The sequence below is a fragment of the Sipha flava genome, unplaced genomic scaffold, assembly GCF_003268045.1.
Source record: "Sipha flava isolate LNK unplaced genomic scaffold, YSA_version1 273_pilon_pilon, whole genome shotgun sequence".
Taxonomy (NCBI): domain Eukaryota; kingdom Metazoa; phylum Arthropoda; class Insecta; order Hemiptera; family Aphididae; genus Sipha; species Sipha flava.
Window position 1 is genome coordinate 350,986 of NW_020272938.1, and position 20,332 is coordinate 371,317.

The window sequence follows — 20,332 nt, forward strand, 5'->3', positions numbered from 1 at the left end:
GGTCCGAAATTAAAAAAAAATTATAATAATAAACTGTACGTATATATCATTTACATTTAATAAATATACACATGTGTATCATCACCGTCGTGTTGCGATGAATGTAAAACCGTTGGACAGTTAACGGGTAGCAAGTGGTTATGCTCTACCGGTGGAGGGTAAAATATTTGTGCGCCACCACTTGCTGCGAACCAACACCCGCCAGCGGCTTCCGTTACAATAACCCGCAGAGAACAGCTTTTACCACTTTACTTCTGCATCCACACCCTAACGAGTTTTGATAATTAAACAAATTACACTAGCGCGGTTTTTTTCATGAATTTTCCACGAGAACTCGGAACAGTCATAGCGTGTTTTTTTATTTATTTATTTTTAAGATCAATTAGATAAAAATAATTATTTTATTCCATTATATAACACTATCGTTGTATTTATTAACTTAACGCATATACTGATAACTGAGTGAAACGATTTTCTCCTATGGTAAAAAAATACATAAATGCAATGAGTTAGCAAGTGAAATTTATTACTTATTTTTTGTTGCGTGTTATGAAAAAATGTACATTATCCATTGTTTTGTCGTTAGCACGGACGCGCCGGTGTGTCCAACAATTTAGGTATGCTGTCACTCGCAAAAAAGTGTTATTAAAGTTCATCGAGACGAATTATGTACAGCAAACTTTATACAAAACATGATAAATTTAATTGGTTTTTGTTCTACTCAGGGCCAGCTCAAACAAAAATAAAGTGGTCATTATAATTCTTAATATCACATAAGTATTGGAGTATAGTTCTAACTATTTGTTTCTATAAATTTATTCAATAACTGATTTCAGATACCAATAGAAATAAAAAAATGTACGAGTCAATTTTGCAAATGCCGCCCCTATCAAAGTGCCGCTCTAGGTAGATGCCTAGCTCGCCTACACTTTGAGCCAGTTCTGGTCTTACTGTAATTTTCCATTGACCATTTATTCAATAATTTTCGTCGCCCGAGTATATATGCTCCCTCAATTAATAACAATAATCGACGTTTTATATTATTATTTGTTTTACAAGCTAATTATAAAACAATACCTGTCAGCTAAAGTCCCTAACTTTGTTTTCATATCTTCTAATTCAAATGTATTTCTACGTTAAACATATAACATGTTCAGACTGAAAAACTCATTAAAATGTAAAAAGTGTGCATTAGGTACTTGAATAAATGATCCTGTGATATTTTTTGCTTTCACATCGAGCTTAGTACTGTTGAAAAACTAGAATTACTTGGAATAAATCAGAGTGCGCACTTGAAAATTGTTTATATTTATTTAAAACTCAGGTATTTGATCTCTCGGTTAATTTTGTTTCACTGCATACTTTTTCACTTGCATTAATCCTTTAATAGTTAAGGAATATTATTATAATCGTATACAGCTGTACGGTATCGCCTGTACCTATTAAAAATATCTGCACCGTCACTGTAACAATTATTGTCTACACTCGTTTTAAATTTCTGTTCGATGTTTACAATTATAAATAATTTTTTATGATGAAATACCTAAAAGTTACTTATAAGTTCAAAACAATACAAAAATATAACGTATATTTACTCTTTTATATTATTTTGTATTTTTATTGTCTTTAGTAGAAGTGATTATTTTTATTTCAGTAATAACTCAGTGATATATCAGTAACATATCAGTGATAACTTGTTATGTAAGCTAGTATAGGTACTTATAATCATTATATTTGTAATTATTTATTTAGTATGAGGAATACTTTACAATTATTATAATGAAACTTATTTAACATTTTTACTTACGTAATTATTAGTATAATATATGCTAATAAATAAAAAATAAAAATTTTACAAATCATATTGAAATTCTATTTTTTACAATAAAAATCAAAGGAATATTAATATAATTTTTGCTGTCCCGAAAATGAGTAAATATTTATATATGAGTAAGAATCATGTGTAGGTAGGTGCATTAGTAATAAAATTGTATAGTTTTGGGTCGAATATTTTCGCTGGTACAACTTGTCCAACACAAGTGATCGCCTATAAAAAGTTCGAAATACATTCGTATATTTACTGCTATATTCCTGAATCTGTAATTTATTTTTATGGGTTTCTTAAAAGATTAAATTCTCTAAAAAAATAAAATAAATATTTATATATTTAAGGTTTCTGCTACTATAAAATACTTTTTAAGTGTTTCCGTCTATATTTTATTACATATTTATCACGAAATATAAATTTACCTAAAAGCTATAATAATATTTTTTTAATGAAGATCAATATAAAAAATATTATTTACTGTAAAAAACGTAAATTAATAAAACAATTAATTAGGAGTTAACAAGGGCGTTCATTAGGGTGACAAAGGGAAACATGTCTCCTTATTTTTTTCTATATATTATATATTTTTACATAAAATATTATAATTATTAATTTATATTAAATATATATCAAATTTATTTTGTTAGCTTATCTTATATTTCATGAACAAAATTTTACCACGGGAAAATTAATTCTGAGAATCTTAGATACTAATTACTAGAGCTCGGGTTTAAATGTCTTGAAAATCTAAAAAAAAAAAATAAGAAGTTCACTTTTATTTATTTTCGATGAATCACAATGCATATTACAGAAATAAATTCTTATTAATTTACTGTCGTTCTATAAAATAGTGATGGGTATATTTCGAATTACATTCTTTTACCCTTTTTATCTGGATCAAGTTGCCTTTTCTTATAAATAATAAATTAAGCATTTTAACTTAATTAGGAAGTTACTTTCTTTTATAAATTTATAATTAATACGTAGGTATACATTAACGAAGTAATTATTTGGAAGAACAAAATAAAAGTAATGGAGATCAAAAGATATTACTTGCTAATGGTTTAATATATTTATAAACATGTGAAGCTAATTAGTTAATTATACTGTGCATTGCAAACGTTTTAAGTTCTGTAAATATAGCGGCTTTATTCATAATTTTAGATATCCTATACTCCTAATTCCTTCATACTAACACTAATATAACGAAAGGCTTTACAAAAATTAATTTTTTGAAATTGTTGAATCAACGATTGGGTTCAATATTTACTGGTGTATCTACTGTATAATATATAAATATAAATTGAATGCCTTTAATGTTAATTATTTAATTAATATGATAATCAAAATTAATGATGTTTTAATTTTTTAATATTAAATGAAATTTTTTATTAGGAAAAAATGTTTATTATAATTTAAAATTATTAAATAAAATTGTATTATATTTACTTTTTTGAATATTAAATTTTAAACGTATTATTATGAAGTACATACATATGTATAAAAGTGTTACACTGATTAGTTTTAATAAATTGTGACTTAATAATAACTTTATTAAATATCAAAATAATAAAAAATAACGTTTTCATGTTTCGTTGATTTTTAAAAATATTTACGCCTCACTAAGGGGACACAGCCTCAGATTAAGAACCGCTGGATTAGAATATCTAATAGACGCAATATATCTCGGTCTTGAAAATGTAATGGAAAAAAATGATCACTGACTTTGTTCAAGGACAATAATATCATCCAGAAAAAATACAGTGAATTAAATAAATAACTTGATTTTACAGAAAATTCCCAGTTAAGAAAAACACGGTAGGTAATATTAAAGATAAGTGCACTGTCCACAAGAATTTTTAAATTATTATGAGCCTTATGTTAAAAATTGACGTTCCGATCAAATTGTTAAGAAACTTAAGCCCTCCCAATACGTGTTATGGCACATGGCTACTAATGAAAGAGTTGCAAGACAATATAATCTTGGCGATCATCCTCACGGAGTCAACAGTGTGACAACTTGCTTATACCAATATCGTTCAAAAGGCTGCAGTTTAAAGTTACAGCTTCATTTACCCTCACGATTAATAAGTTTCAGGGTCAAACATTCTCTCTGGTGGTCATTGATTTGAGAAAGGAGTGTTTTCCCACGAACAGTTATATGTTGGCTTATCTCGAGTTGAAACTCCAGAAAACCAATCCATTTTTCCATCAGACAATTGCATAACATCAAACATTGTAAACAAAGAAGTCTTAAACAATTAATATACTCGCCCAATACATACTAGCAGCTAACAAAAAATAAAATAAACATAAAAAAATAAGTTCTAAACACTCAGTAATAAGAAACACACAAGAAAATTGATTAACATCTAGTGAAGTGAGAATGGTTCAACTAATATATATATAAATGTATATATAGTATATACCAGAGGTTCCCAAACTGTGAGTTGTGACCCATAAGGGGGTCGCAATTATATTTTTAGTGGGCCGCGTTATATTTTTCATGTGTTTCTATTACTTGTGGTTGATGTTTAATTATTTATTTAGTTTTCTTATAAACTGTTATCTGCGTTTGTGACAATTACAAATTTATTGCGACCAATAGACATAAAATATTTTTTTATATGTCTATGCTCGACTGTGTCAACACAACGCAATCGAATTAATGATTATTGAAAATATAGCAATATATTTGAAACAAATTAGTACCTGTATGACGTTCAAATAAATTGATTATTTTCAGTAACAAACGGTACATTGAATACGATACATTCACGCAGTTTAAATCTTGCTATTTTTCAAATAACCAATAAATTCGTTTTTTCTTGTGATTTTGTACAATTACTATGGACAAATGGTTAAATAAAAAGTCAATAACTCAAAGTTCTACAAAAATTGAAGAAACAGAGATAATATCTGAGTCAGCGGTTAAAAGAGAAAATTAATTGATTTATTGATATAATTATTAATATTTATTGATGATGAGCTTACAACAAGTTCTTTGCAATCAAAATAAAAAAATGGATATCAATCCAGCTATGAAAAATAGGAAACAATTATATCCTTCACATTAAAATTATATACTTAATAATTAAATTACATAGTATAAACTTTTTTTTATAAATATAATACTTTTCTTCAATTTAAAATGATAAAAACAGCAAAAAAAAAAAATAGTGTAAACTTTGTTTTATAAATGTAATATTTTTCTTTAATTCAAAATGATAAAAATAGCAAAAAAAAAAAAAGGTCAATGATATTATTTTGGGTCGTCATAACTGAAATAATTTCCAAAATGGGTCGTACTATAAGAAGTTTGGGAACCTCTGGTATATACTAATAAATACAGTATGTAATAGTATATTAGTATATTAGTATATAATAATAAATACATAATTGTCTTTTTTTTTTAATAAATATTATAATTAAGTTTAATACTTAACACTTAGCGTTCAATACAACATTTATTTAATCTCTGTTTATTCATACCATAATATAAAAAATAATGTTCACAATAGTACACTATTTTATGCAATTATAAACTATGATTTAATTTAAAACTCTTAACAAAAAGGGATTTCTCCCTCAACGGTGGCATACTGTTTGCCTCTGATGTAGGCATGTCTATCTATATAAAATATATGTAGTATAAACAACATACAGTCCCACGATCCCTTATCCCTCGGCCTCGAGCAATTCAGTATGCTTCGTGACGTCAGTCGGTATGCTCTGTCGAACATTAAAAGAAATACATTCTATTGTCCCCAAGAAAAATAATGTTTTTTTAAAGTTTAAAATAAAGTAGAATAATTTAGTTTTCCACAATCTGAGGTTGGTATTATTTTTATTTGACAATATACTTAAATAATTATACCAATATTTAAATACTTACCCGTATTTAAAACTTTTTTAAATTATAGTATATAATATTATTTCAATAAATGTTTATCACGATATCATCATACATATATAATTTATATTATAAATGCTTAATTTAAACTGATATTTATAAAAAATGTATTTTGGGTGTTGATTGAAGTTATAATTTATTTCGTACAGTTGAAATTTGTTAGTTAAAAGTTTTGATTTTTAAAAATATAATTCAGCATGTGATATAATAATAAGTTATGATAATAATATAACAATATACGTTTTTCAATGTATGATTTTTTGTACATTCGTTGTATTTGCATTTTATAAAACTTGACACATATTACACGCAATTATTTAAAAATATAAATTATATTGAAATAATAAAATATATGTATGGTATGCATTAATTTTTAAAAAATAGATAAATAGTAGTTAATTATTTAGATATTATACTAAAAGAACGAAGTAGGCTACAGTAAAACACATAAAAAAACATGTAATTATAAATTGTAAACTGTATAATAAATATATAAATATATAATAAATCTAAACTGTAATTTTGTAATAGTAATTGATTATATTATTTTTTATGCATGCTAGTTTATGACATATTGTGTATCAAATATAAATAAAATGTACATTTTCTTATTATGCTTTACATTTTTTACTGTATTACCTACCATTTTTTTAATTAAATATTTTTATAATGTGTATAATATTCAATATTGATCTATTATAAAATAAAAAGTTTATAAAAACGAATTATTAATATTTTAAAATATTATTTTAATTGTAATTATAAATTAACATATGATACACAGGAGTTATTAATATTATTACTTATTACTGATATTTATGCAACATATAATTGCCATTTGCTATTTTAAATATATCAAATATATGCATAAATCGATGTTTATAGAATAGAGGGAGTTATAAGATAAACATAAATGTTATAAAATCTCTAAAAATCTCTAACGTTTTTTTTTTGTGTAGCACAAAATTCTGTATTGTAAACGTGTATTGTTGAATGTCGGTTGTCGAAAAGAAAAATTTAATTTTGAGTACATAAGTTAAATAATTCAAACCGTTTTTTTATAATACACTCATATACACACATACATATATACATACAATTTGGTTGTTGTTTACACTATAGGTAAATATGTGCAGTAATGGCTGTTGAATCATGTTTATCGCGGCTGACAGAACTCCTCGGTGATCGTTTGCTATTTGGTTCGACGACAGTACAGCTTAATGAGTCAACGTTCAATGGTTCTTTAATCGCATTGTACTTCGTTCCATTAGGCGATGAAATTGCCTCGATAGACGATCAGGCTCTACGTGATTTATACAAAACTGTAAATGAAAACGAGAAAAAACTTGATATTATACAGATTTGTTATCCAGACACAATTGACGATCGCAAATGTTTCGATGAACTGACGAAAAGCGTTCCGTGGCATACAGTCCTATATGAATATGTGGAGAAAAGGGTAATTTGAAAAAAATATTATAATACTTTCCCGTTTAAATATAATAATTAGATATAAAAATAAATTTTATAGAAATGCTTTTTTTACTTTCAGAAATTAATATGCGTTGTGATAATTTATAGTTGATTTAAATTACGAATTTCATTTTTGTAAGCCTATTATTATTCTACGAGATTAATTAAGTGATTACAATATTTGTAGATGTTTTAATTATTTAAAAATATTTTTAATATATATTTTTAATAATAACAGTCAATGTGCCTATTTGAAAAATATACATACGAGTATAATTTATATTAAAATATTTATTATATAATCAAAATAACATAGAAATAACAACTATATTGATGAAACAAATCATACTAAAAAAATTAGCTGGACGTTCGCTTTTTTTTAGGGGATAGAACATTATTACAACGAAGACCTCCTAGGGTCGCCATCCCAAAAGGACGATTTAGTAACCCCTCGGGATTCTCACATTTTAATAACAACTATTCCTCCCACTTCGTATATCATTCCCTTTTCAGCTTTCATACACATCACTTCTCCCCAAGATTTGGCACCCTCAGTAATTTTTTTGCATTTTATTACTCTGGGGTAGCCAACAGTTTTGCCTAGTAACTCTCGAACATGCACCTGCTATCTATTCATATATATATATACATTAAGCATATATCAGAGATACATAGCTGATTTATTGCAGTTTTACGCATTAACTATATAACCCTCTCCTTTGTTACACTACACCTCGACCACTGTTGAATCAATACTGCCATAAAATTACTACGTTTATGATACACTATACTTTTTATTTTTTCGTTTCACTGTTTTAAATGCAGCTATTATGTACAACACTTATAAACAGTTCTATACGTGTTTTTACTAAAATGTATATCACTAATGTATTCTATTGATTTGATGTCATGAAGTAGAAAAACATACGCTTTTAACTAAATAAAATAGCAAAGCTGTTTTATTATAAAAGTTAAAAATGTTATTAATTTTTATTGAACTATCTTATAATTTTCTTTTGTTCAACTTATTAGAGCAACTATTAGTATTTTGATTTAGTATTATTTTATTGAATAAAGGGAATCTTGTTTTAGTAAAAAAAAAAAAATTGATTTTTCATACATTTTAGTAATTGAATGGGTTGATAAAAAATTAAATATATTATTCTTCTTTAGTAAATTGTAAATCACATCTCTAAATAAAAATTGTTACCTAAAAACATAATTAATTTAATAAATTCAATATTTATTTAAAATAATAATTTGATAACGGCATATAAAAACTTAGTAATAAGTACTTAATTAAAAAATAAAAATGAAAAATACATCAAATACATTAAATTATAGTATAAATGATTTATAGATTATTATTGGGTTTTTAATAGTTAGTTTTTTTTTTTTTTTTTTTTTTAATAGAAGTAAGGCTTCAACATCATAGGTCATTAGCCCGGTATAAATTATAACAATATTAGAAATAGTAGAAAACAAAAGTAAAATTTACAAAAAGTATTTGAACTTAAAGACTATGGAAAACGTTTTATACATTATTAAAATTTGCTTATAAGATTAATTTTGGTTAGAAATTAAATAATTTTGGGGATGTTGTTTACGTTGAGTGCTTCATCCATATTAGAAGGTATTGCTAGGTTGTTTCTTATGTATCGGTACTTGATGAAATCAATGATAATGTGTTGGACTGGAAGGTTGGTGTGGCATTCGTCACAAGTGGGTGGTGGATCTTTGCTAATGAAGAAAGAATGAGTTAGAGATGAATGTCCGATTAGGCATTTCGTGATTGTAACTTCCTGTCGTCTGTTGAGGTAATAAAGTGTGATACATTTCTTTGTATTTTTTTAAATTGTTTTAAGTTTATAAGAGGGGGGGATGGTATCCCAATAATTTTGCCGTTTGAAAAATATTTTGTGTTTGATAGATGTTTTGATGTCATTAGTTGGTAGATTGGATATAGTTGGATGGGGGATAATTCTAGTTGCAAGGTCGGCTGCCTTGTCAGCCATTTCGTTGCCGGTTATACTTGTGTGGGATGGTACCCACATAAGTTCAATGTTTTTAGAGGTCGATTTTAATACTTTTTGGATATTTTGGGTGATTTCATTTGAGGATTCAGGGTTTTGATGGGAAAGTAAAGCTCTGAGTGAGTCGCTTAAGATTAGAATATCATTTGAGATAATGGTTTTGGCTAATATGGTAGCTTCGTAAATAGCTTGTGTTTCAGCAGAGAATATGCATGTTTCTGGTGGGAGTTTATAGAGCAGTTTAATATTATCTTGGGAAATTGCAAAACCGACCCCACGTGTGGATTTTGATGCATCCGTGTATATTTTCGTGAAGTGTGGGTATTTGGTTTAGAGAATATCATAGAAAAGAGTTGATAATATTAGAATTTGTGTCGTGTTTGCTTCGTTGTAAAAGCTCAGTATTGACATTGATTTGCCAAAGCCAATTGGGGTGGTTAGGATATGTGATTTTGTTTATTGTAGATGTACATATATTAAGATTATTGATAAGCTTGAAGAAGATGTCATGTATGGACGGCAAAGGTTTTTTTATTGAGACTATTCTATTTCAGATTTGGTTGTTGAAGAAGATGTTGTATCGTAAGTGATTTAGGGTGCTTTTCCTTTTAATTCCATAGTTTAAGAGTTCTTTTTCTCTGAATAGGTTGAGGGGTAGTTCACCAGCATAGCATAAAGTACTGACTGTGGGACTGGATCTGAAAGCTCCTGTTGATAAATGAATCCCTTCGTTGTGGATAGGGTTTAATGTTTTTAGGAGATTTTCTTTAGCTGTAATGTCAATTTTGGAGCCATATTATATTTGAGATAAAATAAGAGATTTATAAATTGTGTTGAGGGATTACATACTGGCACCTCATGTATGGCGGGAAAGTTTTTTTATGATGTTCATTCGTATTTTGCATGTATTTTTGAGTTTTTATATTTGCGGTGTCCATTTGAGTTTGTTGTCGAATATCATTCCAAGTATGCGAAGTTTTACATATGGGAATCGGAGAATTATTGAGGTATAATTGTGAGATTGCTTTAGGACTAGTGTGAAAGGCAATATATATATATGTATACATTCACTTTTAGTAGCAGAAAATTTGAAACTAGTTCTGTGTGACCAATCTTGGAGAATATTTAATAAATTTTGTAATATTTGAACAGATGTTTTGGTGTTTTGTTCGCTACAGTAAATGTGACAATTGTCAGCGAATAATAAATGTTTTGTGAGTTTTGGTATATTTTTGAAACTGTCATTGATGGCCAATAGAAACATTGTAACACTGATAACCGAATCTTGTGGGAGGAAATTTTCAATATGATGTATTTTTGATAATACTGAAAGAGCTCTAACTTGTATTTTACGATTTTTTAGGAAATTTTGTAAAAATAGAAACATATTGCCATTTATACCATTATTTTGAATGATTTGGAGGACTCCATTTCGCCATACCATTTCATATGCTTTTTCTATATCTAAAGAAATTAGTATAAGGTGTTGTTTTTGATTTTTTTACATTGCAGATATCCGTGTGGAGGGTAGCGAATATGTCAATGGTTGAGTGATTTTTTTCGGAAACCACATTGTTCTTTGATTATTAAATTGAATGTTTCTAAATGCTAAATAAAATGTTTATTAACCATTTTTCCATGGTTTTTGCTAGTGTATTAATAAGTGAAATAGGTCTATAGTTTATAATATTGAATTTGTTTTTATTGGGTTTAAGGATTGGAATCATGATCGTATTGTGCTATTGATCAGGGTATATGCCTTTGTCCCAAATTATGTTGAATATTTGGAGGAGAATATTATGGGCTATTATGGGTAGGTTTTGGATAAAAAAAAAAGGTATCCCATTAGGGCCAGGGCTTTTACTTTTGCATCCGGATAAGGCGTTATAGAGTTTATTTAAGCTAAAAGGCGAGTTCAGATGGTTATCGTCCTGATGGAAATTTGTTTCTAGTTCATGATAGTTCTGATATTGTCTTCAACAGTATTTTTGAAATTTACAAAATCTGGGTTGTAAGTTTAGCAGTCACTGTTTTTTATTTAAATGATTTGCGAAAGCTTCAACTATATTTGAAGGCAGTGAGAGTGTATTGTTATCGAAATGTAGGTAAAGGGGGAGTGGTTGATAGTTTATGCCCTTAATAAATTTTATCTTGTTTGATTTCCGATGGGGACGTTTTGGGATTTATTAAACTAGTAAACTTTTGCCTTGATTCTGTTTTGCTTTTTTTTGTTATGAATTTTGCTTGAGCACGCGCTTTTTTAGTTTTATATGGTCATCATCTAGTTTGATTTTTTTGAATCTATTTAGTGTTTTTTTATATAACTCGATTGCATCATTGCAATCCTTATTCCATCAGAGAACTTTTTTTCTTTTTAATTGCGAATTAGTTCTGCTGATGGCCTTATTTGCAGCTTCTAATATAATGTGACAAAACTGATCAATAATTATTTTGATTTGGATTTGATTCGTTACAAGTTCAAGATCAATTGGTTTTTCATTAAGATTTTGTGTTATAATATCCCTGTATAGATTCCAATTTAGACTTTTAAATTGCCATCGAGAAGGTGGGTGAATTTTGGTTGGTTTATTTAATATTTTTATTGATATTGGCCAATGGTTGCTGCCGCTGTATTCTATAAGGACATTCCATTCGGTTATAGGAGCGAAAGCACTATTTGATATTGTGAGGTCAGGGGCTGAGAAAGAGTTATGGGCTGCATTGTGTCGTGTGGGTTCGCCGGAGCTTAGTAAAATTATTTGGTCATTTTCTAAGAATATTTCCATCGTTCTGCCTCTGGCATCAGTGGGGTTAGATCCCCAGATTTGGTTTCGGCTGTTAAAGTCACCGAGAAAAAGAAAGGGTTTGAACAGTTGTTTAATGATATCATTGAGGTCATTAAGTAAAAGATTGGTTCCATCCGGTAGATAAATGTCGCAGATGTATAAGGGAGTTTTGAGGTGTATAGAGACAGCAATAACTTCAAGAGGAGAATGAATATGAATTTCGAAGATTTCAAAGAGGTTGTTGACGAAAATTGCAACACTACCACTTGCACGGAAGTAAGCTTGCTGATTTTTGAAAAAACAATTATATCCTTGCATGGATAAGGTGATGTTGGATCCTTGAAAGCGAAAAGCGATTGGATGAACGAGGGCTTTTGCTTAATGAATATCGGTAAAGTGCTTTTGTAGGCCATTTATGTTCCATTGTATAATGTTAGCTGTCATATTTATTTTTATTTAAAAATTTGTATTTGTGCATTGATAAATTGTGAACAGTTGATTTGGTGGAAAAAGTGTTATGATTTAGCTGCATATGATTGTAGGAAAAATTAGTTTTTTTGAGAAGGTAGTAAAGCTTGGAATAAAAAAATGGCTAATCTAGTGAGTTGGTTTTTGGAAGTACGTTCAGTGACCTTAGGTTGTATTTGATCGATCAAGTGAATAAGGAAGTGATATCCAAATTGATGTCTTTGTAGATATTATGAATATTTATATTTTTGTTGGTATAGTTTTCCATTACATTTTTGAATTGGCATAACGAGATGGATGGGTTGTTAGAGAAGAGGTCATCAGCTGGTTTGAGACCAGCGGATAATTTGTCAGCTGTCTTGAATGAGGAGTTGGATCTGGATCTGTCTACTTTAGCTTTTTTGTGATATTTCTACTTCTGTCAATGTTAGTATCGTTGGCTTCATTGATTGGTAGGTTTGCCGGGGGGGATGATGATAATGTTACTAGAGATGAGAAGTCAGAGAGACCTTTTATGTAGTTCATTAATTGAGGGGTAATGGTTCTCGGTTTTATGAGTTTGGTTTGGAGACGGAAAGAGTTTCGTTGGTCTGATAATTTTCTGTGATCCCTTCCATTTTTTGAGGGATTGTAAGTGTAAGATTGGGGTTTATTGCTGTCGGAGTGTGTATGGCTGTATCTTGGGTGTCGATGTCTGTGAGAGAGTGTACAAAAGATTCATCTATTACAGTTTTCTTCACAAGGGGTTCTTCCACAGAGATTGTAATAATAAAACATACAATTTCATTTTTTTAACTAACAAATTAAAATATAATAAAAATATAATTTTTTTTTTAATTTACAAATTATAACATAATAAAACATCCTATTTTATTTTTTTCATTAGGTACATCATTTTTAATATTAATTTTGCTAAAATATTTTGCCGTCCCTGAGACATGACGCCCCGGGCATGTGCCTACCCGTGCTCCCCTCCCCTAAATATAGGCCTGAGTGGAGTTGATATTAGTAATTGTTAGAGTTATTGTAGAGAAGTTTCCATTCAAAACATTGTGTCTAGTAGGTTCGTTATTGTTTAATAGAACGAGTGTTTCGACTTCTAATAATTCTTTGACCATTGGAGCCCTGTTGTAATAATTGTAAGTGCTTCCTCATGAAGTATTGTGACTATTGAAGTCACCCAAAAGGATGAAAGGTTTGGGAAACTGTTTAATGACATCCTTTAGATGTTGTTTAGTGAAAATTTTGATATCGGGAATGTATATGTTGCATGTACATAAAGGTTTTTGAAATTTGACTAAGATTGTAATGGTTTTGAGATCAGAGATAATTAGAATATTTTTGGAATCGATAGTATCATTGATAAAAGTGGCTACTCCTTCACTTTCTTTGAAATCAAAAATTCATTTTTTTATAATAACCGGTGTAATTTTTGATATTTGCGCAGTGTTTTGGTTTCTTGGAGATCTTGCCGGTTGAAGGTCATAAATAATGCGATTTATGCCGACAGAATGTTTATAGAAATCGTTAATATTCCATTGGTTAAAAGAAGTCATAGATGATGGTGTAGTAGTTTTTTTTTTTTTAATTTATGGTGTGCTTTGAAAAAGGAGGTTTGTTAGTTTAGTGATTTTAGTTTTTATACTGCGGTCAATTAAAATGGGTCTAATTTCTTCAATGTCCCTGATTCTCAAGCTAGTAATTTAGCAATCGTTAGTAACCCCTTCCTTTCGAAGTGCTCCCACATAATTCTAAAAATCAGCGCATTACTACTATCCTTCAAAATCAGGTCATTCTCCATATCCTTCCTATGGGCTCCAGGGCATATAGGCATAAATGGTAACGAATACGTTGATTCGTTAGCTGGCTCAACCGCCAACCACTCTTACTCGGGTCCACTGTGGTGTCCCTATACGGATTTAGTTTCTTTACATCGCAAATTTATAAATGAACAATGGAAGCTGGAATGGGATTCCTTACCAGAATCCTATGCTTTTGGTTATAGGTCATTATTTAAAAACATCCCTAATCAACCATGGTTTCATTCCCTAAAGATGAGCCGTACAGTCATAGCTAAATTCACTAGATTACGCACGGGCCATAGCCTATTACTATACCACTCGTTTAAATTGGGACTCAACAGTAGTGCGTGTTGTCCTCTACCCAACTGTGGTGGAGAATACTGTGATTTCCATCACCTAGTCATAAATTGTCAATCTCTATCTATCCAAAGATCTCAGCTAAAGATTCTCTTTTTCATCTCTGGTATTCATTTTTCCCTTATTGATGCTCTTTCAACCGACAATACTAATATAATCAAACATACGCTAAATTTTATTCTGCAATCAGGTCTCCGAATTTAAGAGTGTGAGCTTTACCAACCTTAATTTATTTCAGATTCATGTACATAATTGTCGAGATATCATAATGTAACGTTAAAATCTAATTAAAAAAAAAAAATTTCTTCAATTAATTTATTTAAATTTGCTGCAGTTGTTCCGATTTGATTACATAAATCATAAATATTTATGTTTTTGTTTGAAAAATTTTCGATTATATATTTGAGAGTGCCTTTATTGACAGATATAGATAAGTCTTTATTTTGGAGAATAATTTCAAATGTTATTTCGAGTTGTTCACCTATTTTATCTGTATTGCTTCGTGTAGATGAAGAAAAACTAGATCGGATTTTGGTTTCTTTAAATTTTTTTTTCCTTAGTAGATCTATTTTTGTCATGTAAGATATCATGCAGTGGCGGCGCGAAATATTTTACTTCATGAGTTCTGTTAGGATTTTGCCTACCCACCCACTCACCTAAAAATAAATTTAAGGGTAGATTGTAAAAAGAGCTCCTTCACTATTTGTTTTACATGCTGCGTAACTACTCGATACCCAATGGTCAATATCCACCCACCTACCCACCCACTGACTTGAGTCCAGGGACTCAAAAATCTGCCGTCACGCCACCACTGATATCAGGTGCTTCGATATTAAAAGAAGAAGGTATAGGTAATAGTTGTGATGAAGGACATATGGATTCAGGTGCTGGTCTTTTGTTAATGATTTGGTTGTCTTGTGATTATGATATGTTTGTATAATTTATATTTAGCATTATTTGGTCGTTATTTTGGTTAGGCGTGACGTTAGTATTCGGTGTTTTTTCAGTGGCTCGGTGCGCTTGTGGTGTTTTTGGTTGAATCATCATTTAAGGAGTCCATATTTTCAGGTAAAATAAGGTTTATATATGTCGTTTTACATGAGAATAATACATAGCCTGTTTTTTTTTTGTATAGGAAACAAGTTACTGTGTCATCGATAATAAATATACTGTATGTGGTATTATCTAAAATTATTTTGATTGAGAAGTTTTGAGAAATCTTTGGGGTTTATATAAAAATGTTTATATAAAATGTCTTCAAAAACTTGTTATGTGCGTGAATTTATCTAATTGAAAACTGGCTTTAAGCGCAGTGATTATAAATGCAATTTTTACATCGAGGTTCACGAGTGCTTCAATTATAATATTATTAAGGATAGCGGGATAAACGTTTGATAATATAATGCGTTTAGATGGATTAATTAATTTACGTATTGGTATCTCGATATTATAAATGTACATGGCTGAATGTTCATTTATTATGTCCTTAGATATTTGTTGATTTTTAAGAAATATACAGAATCGGTTATTGGTATATAGGTGACGCAGATATTATATTAGTAGCATTAGTAATTTTATTAAGCGGGATTATATACTGAATTTGTTTAATTTCGTTTACCGAGTTCAATACTACGGCTAGATTCAATTTTGGCGTGACGGAGTTTGCTGTTATTTCTGCAAATCTTTTACCTTGGTTAAGTGGTTTATTGGAGACTATAAGGTGATTTGAGTGTTGTCTTGAGTTGGTATTAGATTTGTTGGTTTGTATTAGTTAATTATTGGAGGCCAGTAACTTTTCATTGAGAGATAGTTTATTGGACTCTTGTGTATTTAAACGTAATACGTTTAGCTGAGAGTTATTCATTGCGAATAAATGCCGTTTGTATTTTATTTTAATTAGATACGAAAATGAATGTATGAAAGCATAGTCACCTTATTAATATACTCATATAAGAGTGGGTCACTTCTATTGGAAGATAAAAATGTGGGTTGCGAAAAGGTTTCTCACGTGTTGCTCGGTTGGGAGTCAAACATGAGCTGAATAATACCTTGTAGCATTAAAAAATAAAAATAATAAATAAATCAAGGATAATATTTTTAATAATCATTATTAATCTTTGAATCCAATATTTGTGAGTATTTTTAGTATATAATTCAAATAATTTATTGATATTTGTTTAAGCAAATACCGATTGGCGACCATTTTTAATTATAACTAGAAGAGTATAATAGCATATAATTATTTTAGTGTTTTAAAAATTAATTCTAACATTATGACATATACCCTATAACCTTGACTCCATTGAAATAGTCTCTATATCATAAAAAAAATATGTACATTGCCATCATTAGACAACTTTTATATTTATTTACGAGTATATTTATTATATGATTTTTTAGATTCGTTTAAGGCATAAATATCGAGTTGAAAATGCTGAACATTTATTGATTCTAAATGATAACCATTTAGAAAAAGTTCACACTCGAAACGGTCTTAAACTTCTATCATGTGAGAAAAGTTTTCCATGGACAGATTTATGGAATGAAAAAATTTGTCGAGAAGCCTTGAAACTTACCTCAAATGAAGCTAATGATACCATTTATGGTCTATACTTTTCTGCACATTGGGTATTAATTGTGAACTATAATTAAGTATAATGCATAGTACTCACAAATTGTTGTAATTTCAGTGTCCACCGTGCAAAGCATTTATTCCGCAGCTCATTCATGCTTACGATAAAATAAGAAAAAGAATCAATTTTGAGATAATTTTTGTTAGTTCTGACAGGTATTATATAAAAACTATAAATTATTATAAAATAATAAATGTATTATACCACATGCTAATAATAATTAATATATTACTAAATGTTTACATGATTAACATTCATATCAGGAATAGACGAATGTTTTTTTTAAAAACATTTTAACAAAAGATATACGGGTTTAGAAATTAATTTTCCTAAAATAATCGATTGTAAATAGAAGAATTCTCCACTTTTTTAATCAAATAGTTATTACTGTGAGCGATTATTTAGAAATAGATAACTTTTGAAGTTACCTATCTAATAATTTTTTTCTATTTTTTTTATTCAATCTATTCACCATAAAAATACGAAGAATTAATTTATTAAAATTAAAATGAATTACCTTCCATTTACGTAAACAAATAAATACTTTTTCTTATGAGTGTAAAAATGTGTGTTGTACCTAATCAATCCAGATCTAATCAAAAGTAATATATATTTATTTTGTAGTAACATCGTATTTTAGTATATTATTTATAAGTAAATGTTTTATTAATTTTATGGTCACCTTACTTCATGTCAAAAAATTAATTTGAAAAATTACGATAAGAAATTATAGAATTATATCCATTTTGTAGAATTTAATACGTAATATGTTTGGGAACTTGGCCATTTATAATACTTGATTTTTAAATTAAATTAATTTAAATATATTTATAGTAACCTGTACCATACACATTAAATACTCCTGATTGTATTAGATTTAAATAAAAGTATTTTTCATGAAATATAAACCCATTCTTTTTTTTAGAAGTGAACAGTCTTATAAATCTCACGCGTCCACTATGCCATGGCCTTCTGTTCCATATGACAATAATATTTTACGAACAAACCTAACCGAATGTTTTAATGTTCGTGGTATTCCTTATTTAGTATTAATTGATAACAATGGAAATATTATCACAGAAAATGGTCGAGCGGAAATTATAGAAGATCCTGATGGATCTGTAAGATTGTATATTTTGTTTGGATTAATTAGAAACAATTCTCATTTTGTTCTTATTTACAGTATTTTCCGTGGAGAAAAAGATTTGTATATTCTCTTTCTTCAAGACTTTTACCTAAACTTCAGAGTTACCCAGCTGTAGTATTATTCATTGAAGGAGATCAAGAAGAAGAATTAGAGTTGGCTGAAGGTGTTTTGTTGCCTGTAGCACAACAAATTGCAAAAACTAGAAATAACGCATTATATGATCTTTTATTCTTTATAGCTCCAGACGTATGTATAAATTTAAACTGTACATTTTTATTATGATGAGACATTTTAAAATAGTAGCTATTCAAAAATTAAAGACTAATTGAACCTTACACAAACTTGTTCAATGGGGTAAATAACCTTTTCAAAGAAATAATTAACAATATTAATAAAAGGAGTAAACTTTGATTCATTCATACACCGAAATATTATTTATAGAATATTTCTAAACCGTTATTTTCCTGCATTTTAAGCTCGAAATAAAATATGATACTTAATAAACACCTTGTCAATATGAAAGCTATTTATTATTTCCATTAAAATTTTGCTTTGTAGTTGTATACTTTTTTTTTAATAAATCTACTTAAAAATTCGATTTATTTCGGATAATAAATTGCATATGGAAAAGTGAATACCACTTTATGATTTAATAAACTTATGTCGTATATACTATTATTGTATCATTATACTATCATTAATTATAAATACTGATACTAGTATTTATAATCAATGGTACTATAAAATCAAAAATTATAGTACATAAGTATAGAATGACACATATGTACACATTTTGGTTCATTAGTTACAGAATTTGTTTTTTTATTTTACAGGATGATACATCAGATACCTTAAGACATTTCACGAGACTGACAGATGATACAGCACCACTGTTAACGTTAATAGATATACCAATGGCAAGAATTTCAGTTATGGAATATGGAATCCATATAACAGAAAAATCTATAATGAATTTCGTTCTTGGTTTTTTTGATGGAACAATGAAATTTTCACCAATACTTTAGTTAAAATATTTTTTTTACAAATTGTTAAAGAATATTATATGTAGTAAAATAAAATACATTTATTATATAGAATTATCATAAATGCTGTAAAAGTAGGACAATCCTATATCCTAGGACCGTTTCAATGATATGAATATGGTATGGTAAAACTATATAGATAATTATATAAATTATGTATAATTTATATAAAAAATATATGAAATTATTTAAACAAATTTTAAATTATTTGATGTGTTTTTTATAAAAATGTGAAAAGTAGAAAAATTAATGCTATAAAATTGAAAAAAGCATATTTTATTAAATATTTACTTTAATATTTGAAAGCTAAAAATTATACATCAATATTCAAGATATATTTTTTTATTTCTTCTAGTGGATTTTTGAGCCAATTTGTGTGTAGCGAATAGCGATTGGTATAAAACGGTTTTTTTTTCAAAATAAAACTAATAATATAAATTAAGTTTGCAAACATTTACAAACCAGGATATTTTCATAACATTTGTTTTTGTGTTTAATGATCTTAAAAAAAATTGAAGGGGTGAGTGAAAGAGTAGTGGTCTTCCATGACATATCTTTAAATTTTCTTCTGGACGCATATGGATATCACAAGGCTTATAATAATTACTAATACATAATGTAAGGAAAAGAGATAGTTTATAGGTCAGATACCTCTTGGTTTTTATTGTATCTGTGTACAATTTTTTAACATGAGAAAATTAATATATTATTATTACTATTTTATTATAATAACCTAATTTTATTGAAATTATATTTAAAAATTGTATTCATAGTAATTAGTATTTAATACTGCAATTCATAAATTGTCTCTATAGATTGTGTGATAAACGATGTTTATGCCGCTAAATT

At 28.3% G+C, this 20,332-nt stretch overlaps 1 protein-coding gene across 1 annotated transcript; it reads left to right on the forward strand.

Annotated features, from left to right (window-relative positions):
- The first annotated feature begins 5,521 nt into the window (after positions 1-5,521).
- Positions 5,522-19,619, forward strand: LOC112685334 (nucleoredoxin-like). The gene is made up of 7 exons (XM_025557182.1): positions 5,522-5,662; positions 6,864-7,200; positions 17,061-17,288; positions 17,351-17,448; positions 18,219-18,414; positions 18,477-18,686; positions 19,274-19,619. The coding sequence occupies exons 2-7, from the start codon at positions 6,880-6,882 to the stop codon at positions 19,463-19,465; spliced, it is 1,245 nt and encodes a 414-aa protein (XP_025412967.1). The 5' UTR covers positions 5,522-5,662; positions 6,864-6,879; the 3' UTR covers positions 19,466-19,619.
- The last annotated feature ends 713 nt before the right edge of the window (positions 19,620-20,332 follow it).

Coding starts and splice junctions, on each gene's coding strand:
- LOC112685334 (XM_025557182.1), top strand. CDS start 6,880: ATGGCTGTTGAATCATGTTTATCGCGGCTGACAGAACTCCTCGGTGAT. Junction 17,289..17,350: donor TATACTTTTCTGCACATTGG/GTATTAATTGTG, acceptor TTGTAATTTCAG/TGTCCACCGTGCAAAGCATT. Junction 17,449..18,218: donor ATTTTTGTTAGTTCTGACAG/GTATTATATAAA, acceptor TCTTTTTTTTAG/AAGTGAACAGTCTTATAAAT.